The sequence below is a fragment of the Hibiscus syriacus genome, unplaced genomic scaffold, assembly GCF_006381635.1.
Source record: "Hibiscus syriacus cultivar Baekdansim isolate YM2019G1 unplaced genomic scaffold, ASM638163v2 tig00110863_pilon, whole genome shotgun sequence".
NCBI classification, from domain to species: domain Eukaryota; kingdom Viridiplantae; phylum Streptophyta; class Magnoliopsida; order Malvales; family Malvaceae; genus Hibiscus; species Hibiscus syriacus.
The window spans coordinates 59,836-66,767 of NW_024062892.1; the positions used below are offsets into that span (position 1 = coordinate 59,836).

A 6,932-nucleotide genomic window follows, 5' to 3' on the forward strand; every position below is an offset into this window, starting at 1 on the left:
TTGCTGCTAAAAGATGCGAAAACTGATTCATCTTACATTGTGAAGTGCAAAGCTCGATGCTCCGACCACAACAGTAAGATCACTTGTAACATCAGATATAGGGCTGCAAGATGGATAACTTTATTAAATGCTGCCGTATAGTCCAGAACAGAAATAAACCATGATTATCTGTGTTATGTAGGTGTGAAAGCAACCTTAAACTTGAAAGAAGTACTGTGCAAACAGCGCTAGTCAGAGGCACAGACATCAAGGAGGAAGAAGAAGAAGAAGAAAGTTACCATTCAGAGGCATGCCTGATACTGCTAGAATTTTGACGAAAACATCTCTTCCCAGACATGCTTGGTTTCATTTAAGCAACAGTAACAACAACAATTTTCTCCTCACAAACAAAAATTCCAGATTTCAGCCCCACACCAATGTGTTCTTTAGTACAGCATTTTAGCATGCCTCTCTCTCTCTCTCTCAGTCAGTTCAATGGTTTCATCATCCCATAGGGATCCCAAAGGCAGGAGTGAGGTAAAAGCCACATGAACTCATGCAGGATTAAAGGGCATCCATGACTTTGAAAATAATATATAATGCTTTTAATGAGTGCATAAAATAATGCGTGTTTAATCTGAAGTCAAGAACGTGTTGGAGACTTGGAGCGAGCTTCCACTATTTAACATGTTTTTTTTGTCTTTATTTGCGAGATTCCTGTTGGGTTTGCAGTGCATTTAGGGGGATGAAACCATTGCTTTTGAAAGTAATCAAAATAAAAAGACATTGCTTAATTCAACTCTAATACATCACATAACTACATTACTATAGATTTCTGCATATTATATATACATATAGCCTAGTTTTGTGCCCCGGCTAGAAGCCTAGGCCTTCACTATGACTATTACCATAACAACTATGCAATCTCCTGAATTTCTTGAATGTCAGATCGCATTCCTTCTGCTTTGCACAAACTTTTTTCTATCTTTTTTACCTTAAAAAGGGTCAAATTCTTTTATTAATCCTTCTACTATACAAAAATTATTGATCTAATCCCCATATTATAATTTGGCGATGTATAATCTATGTACTTTTCAAGTTTTGAAATTTTATTCTTTACTCAACAATAGCTATTAAATTTTTAATCCAAATTTTCAGTGTGGATCATTTCCTTCTTTTCTTTCTTGGTTTGGACTTGATAATGGTTTTTTTTATGGTTTCCTCCCCTTTGTTATACACGATTGTACTGAATCCCCACGACATGGGGAATACAATGTTTGCATAAAATTGTTCACATTATCTTAGTAGACAAGGCACATCATGAAGATGTTATATAGGTATCTCGTAACTAAAGTCTCTTTTTTTTTAATGTTTTTGTCCTTTTAAAACAAGCTCTGAATTATTTATGCTTTATCCTGGTGTCATGAGCAGCCCCCAACTTGAAAATTAAAATATTAGGAAATCAAACTATTAGACGGACACCGGGAGACAAACATGGAATGATCCTCGAGATTTGTTTCTGTTTATTATTGGCCCCCTTCAACCAATTCGCATTTATTGTTGATTGTCTTTGTCATCCGACTGTTACTTCCAAATAATTGTTCACATTGTCTTTGTCTTCAACCAATCAGCTCAGGCCGTAACTCAGAAGAAGTGAAAGGGGCAATGTAGCCACCAAAGATCCAACTGGCATATCAATGAGAGATGACACTGATGGACTGTATCTCATTGTTCCCACAGGATGATCGAATTTGCATGTGGAGCCAAACTTGCAGTGCCCATTCTAGCAGTAGAAAGAACAAGGCTGCACCCCTGCTTAAAGGAAAGAATCTAATTAAAATGACTATTAAACACTGAAGTATAATGTATTAGAATAGACACCACATCTCAATATTACGGAACTGTGAAGGTAATTCACTAGCTGTTCAAGATATAATAAAAACAAAGAGACGAGAATGTTCACATACAGGCCGTAAAGGAAGTCCCATTGGGCTGAGGATGCAATTTGTTCGCCGGGTCTCTCAGGAAATGTTTGATTGTTCTGGTGTTGAAGAAGATAGCTGCGTTAGTCCATAGAATGAAGTAGCTCCAACAGCAGGTTGCACACCAGGAGAGTGTACTAGTATCTGCAACAAGTTATAGCCAAGAACATCTTTTGGAATCCCATGGACTTATGCATTACCTTAATGCAACTATGCTGATCATCCTACCCAGTAGTACTCCAACCTGGTATAGGAACCATCCCACGGGAAAACAGAACCTGACCAAAATCCCCTTGTACATATGAATCAAGTAGGGTTGTAAATGAGACGAGACATATCGTGAACTACTCGATTTCAACTAGATCAAAACTCAACTTGAGTTCTTAACGAGCCGAAACGAGTTACTAAATACTGAAAAAACTCGCGGGCAACTCAAAAAAATAATATATATTAAACTTTTAATTTTTAAATTAATTATTAATAATATTAATATTTATATGTTATTTCATGTATTTAAGGTTCTTGTTCGAACTTAAGTTTGAGCTTGAATCAAACTCAACTTTAAACGAGCTAAGTTATAGAATATTTTAATTTAAGTTTTTTTGTAGTTGTTCGGTTGTACCTGGGTATACTATCTTACTGGAACAGCGGTACCTTGGTTTAAATGCTTTTATCATTTTAATTTCTTATTTAGGGAAAGCAAAGTTACAATAAAATATTATTATCAATAGGCAATATTTAAAATTTGCTTGAACTTTACATAATACTAATTTAAAACAATAAAAATAAAAGCAAAAGGCAAAAATTTGAATTCATCTCACCGTAACAATTAATATGCATGTATCATTTGCAAAAGAAAAGACCAAATGTCAAGCCAAATATCTAAGTGTGTTGGGATTCTCCTTCTCTCTCTCCAAGTAATCTCGCGTGATCAGATCTTCGATTCGTTTCTTTATGGCTTTAATATCAGGCTGCAAACATACATTACCACCACATCAGTGCTTGTACATGCAGACCAAAAATCCATCATCTAACTTATCTGATGTTTCTCTTAATTTACCTTGAACATGCGACTCAACTGCTCGACACACTCGGAAACCAATTGTTGGCGGCCCAAAACCTTCCTGCTCTTCATTATGCGTACAATTGCAGCTTCGATTGCATAACGACGATCTTTATCAACATCTTCAACAACTTTCTTCCTTTCGTCCAGTGGAGGGAGAGGAATCTACACAAGATGATTGACAAAGTTAAAATTTTATCCCAATAGATACAAAAAGCAACAATTAATAAAAAGAGGAATGCCAAAACCGTCCGCAACCTTAATTCTCCTCAACTTGTCGGTGAACATAGAGTTGAACTTAAAGGAGTCCCTCTGGGAGATGGTTTTTGTGTTTGGCTCTTTACTTAGAATCTTATACTTGGCACATGACAGTGAATGTAGTAATCTGACCAAGTCTTCATGGGTCAAGTTCGACTGAGCCATTATCTCTGAATAGCTCAGCCGATCAGAGGTATTGAAAAGCAGCAAGACAGCAACCTGTTTACATAGACAATTAGATTCCACAATCGAAGTTCACCACCAGAACTGAGCCAGAGATGGACAAAAATCCAAGCGAAATCACAATATTCTGATTTAGATATGTTAGAATACATATAGGCATTAATCAAGTTTAGAGATTCTGTTCACCTGATAAGTTGAAACAACCAGCTCAATAGTCAGTAACCTAATTTTAAAAAAGATATTCAATGGATTAATTTGATTTTAACTTAATAATGATCATGTAATCACCATTTTTACCTTGGTCCAGCTGGTTCCCTACTCCAATTAGCACCTGCAGTAGCCCCTCCACCACAACAAATTCCAGCAGCTTCCACCAACAACAGCTGGTCCTCTACAGCAGCCACACATACAAGGAGAAAGATAAAATCATCTTTGATTCTTCATGTAAACTGGGGCTATAAAAACTCCAGAACAAAATGTAAAATTTACACAGAAAAAAAATCAATAGAAATTGAGGAGAAATCTAGCAAAATACACAAAGAAAGTCGGAAATAAAACGTTCTACAAAGGTTATTTCTACATTTAATTTTTTTCCAGGTTATATTCTATTTTTATTTATTTTCAAAAAAAAAAAGTAAGTTAAATAGATAAATAAATAAAACAAAAAATAGGATAGTCGGAAGTTTTGGGTGTTCTGCGTGTAAAATAAGGAGGAAGAATATGAGTTTTGAGTTTATAAATTTTTTGGGTAAACCGTGCATCAGGTCCCTAGGCTTTGGAGTTCATTACTTTATTCACTAAAAATAGAGAAAATCATGAAATAATCCCTCTAATTTATGTGCATATTTACACTTTAGTTCCTAATTTCTCTATTTTTATTTTTATTTCGAAATTAGGTGCTATATTTTCATTTTTTATTTTAATCTCTATGTTTTACTTTATTATATATAATCCCTTAATTATTTTTTTACATGAATATATATATATATATATATAATTCATTATGATATTCCGATTAATTAATTATGGTTAAACCACATTATTATTATTTATATTTTATGATATTTCGAATTATATTATCATATTCTTATTAATATTTAAATATTAAAAAAATGACTGTCTTAAAGCAACTAGAAGTCTTTTTCTGATATTTTTAAATAATTGAATATCCTACTTTTATAAATTATATATATTAATTATTTTTAGAGAAATTTTTTATTAATATTTATTTATTTTTTAATATTAAGAAAATGACTGTCTTAAAGCAACTAGAAGTCTTTTTCTGATATTTCTAAGTAAATAAATATCTTATTTATAAAAATATACAAAATATATATTTATAAAAGTTAATATTTTCTTGGAATTATACTAATAATTTTGAAATCATATGATTATGAATTAAATATATTTTTGAATTCTTAAATTTTCAATAATAGAGACAATTTATAATTAATGTGTACCAATTTTGGGTGTTATAGGGGTGCTAATCATTCCCTAAACGTAACCGACCACGAATCCCTTTTTTCCTAAAATTTTTTGGTTATACGCAGATCAGTTTATCTTTTAAATTATGTTTTCTTAAAAACTATTTTAAAAAATTATTTTTAGGTATTTGACCTACCTAACCCAAAAAGGTCAATGGCGACTCCCAAAACTTTTTTTAAAATCAAAATCATTTATTCATTTTACTTTTTCCGCCAAGTAAAAATTCGTACCAGGGAAAAAACCGGTTACGACAGCTTGACGACTCACTGGGGAATGGTCAAGCTTTAAAATCAAATATAAATTGTCTCTATCAATTAGAAATTAAAAAATATTATTTAATTTATAATTCTTTTCTTTCAAATTTTTTATTATTTATGGTTTTCATAATATTTTTATATTATTAATGTTTTTTTTATTTTCAGATATTAAATTTCATTTTTTTTGTTTGTCAAAAGGTTTGAATATTTCTCCTCACACACAACACTTACATTGTATAACATAAGTTTTATAATCAAGCTTGTCCCTTTTAAGTGGGAGTGAAAGCGACGTCTTCGTGGGAATTTATTCTCCGTGCAGACCTAGCAAGTAGCTTTCGGGGTTCATATGCTCTATATCTTCGTAAGAATTTATTCTTCGTGTCAGGCATAGAGAAATGTGTCCCCTCGAATTGAACTCGATCCACTTAAGTTTATAATAGACTAAGATTGATGGTTTGACAGCCCAAGGGGGCATTAACAAGGACAATTAGGGTACCTTTACTCTTAGAACTGAAACTCTGCATATAGTAAACCTTAGAAACTCTTCCGATCTGAAACCATAACGAAATTTTGTTTAAAATAGGTATACACAAATGATAAATACTTTTGCATTTATTTATTTCTTTCTTTCTTTGCTAAATAAATTGCATGTGAAGTTAAATTATAGTATTATTTAAGTATGCTATGTAGAAAGCATGTTTAAATAAAAATATTTGGGTAAATATTAAATTAAATTTTTCCTTATTTGAACTAATTCATTTTTTTATGTTTTTCTTTTATTTTTATTGTCTGCATGGCATTATACAGGATTAAAGGTATTGATCTTCGAGTTAATCATCTCATTAGAAAACCTTCATCTATGGATAAAAAGTGTTCAAATCAAATAGCTCCAAACTCAGAAGTAAGACAGTGGTCTGAAGAATTACAAAGACAGGGGGGAGACAGTTTGCAGAATGATTATGTACCAGAGTTAGCAAGTTATGCTCCAGTTTCTCTAAAAAGAAATGATATTCAAGATCTGTAAGGTATTTGGGAGAGTTGGGGCTCAAACAAAAAGCTGCAGTTCTATCACTGTTACGGGGATATCCCATATTTGCTATATGTCGAAGTTGATGATGAATTACTTCGAGCCATGATTCAATTCTGGAATCCAGGGTATAATTGTTTCACTTTCAATAAAGAAGACTTGGTTCCTACTATTAAAGAGTATACAATTTTGCTACATATAGAAAGGGCTTTGGAGAATCGAATTTATTCAAGGTCAATCAAAACTCAACCTTTTCGAGTTAAATTAGCGCAGATTGCAGGAGTACGAGAGGAATGGGTAATGGCCCGTACAAAGCAAAAGGGCGAGGGCGAAAGCATTTCTTGGACCAACATCAAAGAAATCATTCAGAGTCATACAGATGATAAAGTACGATTTGATCTCTTTGCTCTAGGTATATATGGTATAGTCATCTTTCCGAAAGCATTGGGATATAGTGAGGCTGCAGTAGTAAATTTATTCGAGCAGTTACAAAAAAGGGTCAATCATGCTTCTGTAATTCTAGCAGAAACCTTTCGATCATTAAGCGCTTGTAGAAAACTTGGAGGTGGACGATTTTTTGGATGTACACAATTATTATATGTTTGGATTCATAGCCATTTCTGGATGACAGAAAAGGTTTCATACTGTCGCTTTATTACGGATTACTCACCTTTGAAAGAATTTCTTGAGCAAGAATG

At 32.8% G+C, this 6,932-nt stretch overlaps 1 protein-coding gene across 1 annotated transcript; it reads right to left on the reverse strand.

Moving 5' to 3' along the window:
• Positions 1 to 2,824: 2,824 nt before the first annotated feature.
• On the reverse strand, positions 2,825 to 6,298 carry LOC120143724 (cullin-1-like). Its single transcript, XM_039157967.1, has 6 exons — positions 6,103 to 6,298; positions 3,763 to 3,856; positions 3,652 to 3,688; positions 3,283 to 3,501; positions 3,022 to 3,189; positions 2,825 to 2,932 (listed from the first exon to the last, which is right to left on the reverse strand). Exons 1-6 carry the CDS (start codon positions 6,296 to 6,298, stop codon positions 2,831 to 2,833), a joined length of 816 nt encoding a protein of 271 aa, XP_039013898.1. The 3' UTR covers positions 2,825 to 2,830.
• Positions 6,299 to 6,932: the final 634 nt, after the last annotated feature.

Bases quoted from the DNA above. Each gene is read 5' to 3' on its own strand.
- LOC120143724 (XM_039157967.1), bottom strand. From the start codon at position 6,298: ATGGGATATCCCCGTAACAGTGATAGAACTGCAGCTTTTTGTTTGAGC. The intron at 3,502-3,651 runs GTGAACAGAATC...CTATGTAAACAG, and splicing joins TGGTTGTTTCAACTTATCAG to GTTGCTGTCTTGCTGCTTTT. The intron at 2,933-3,021 runs GTAAATTAAGAG...GTATGTTTGCAG, and splicing joins AGTTGAGTCGCATGTTCAAG to CCTGATATTAAAGCCATAAA.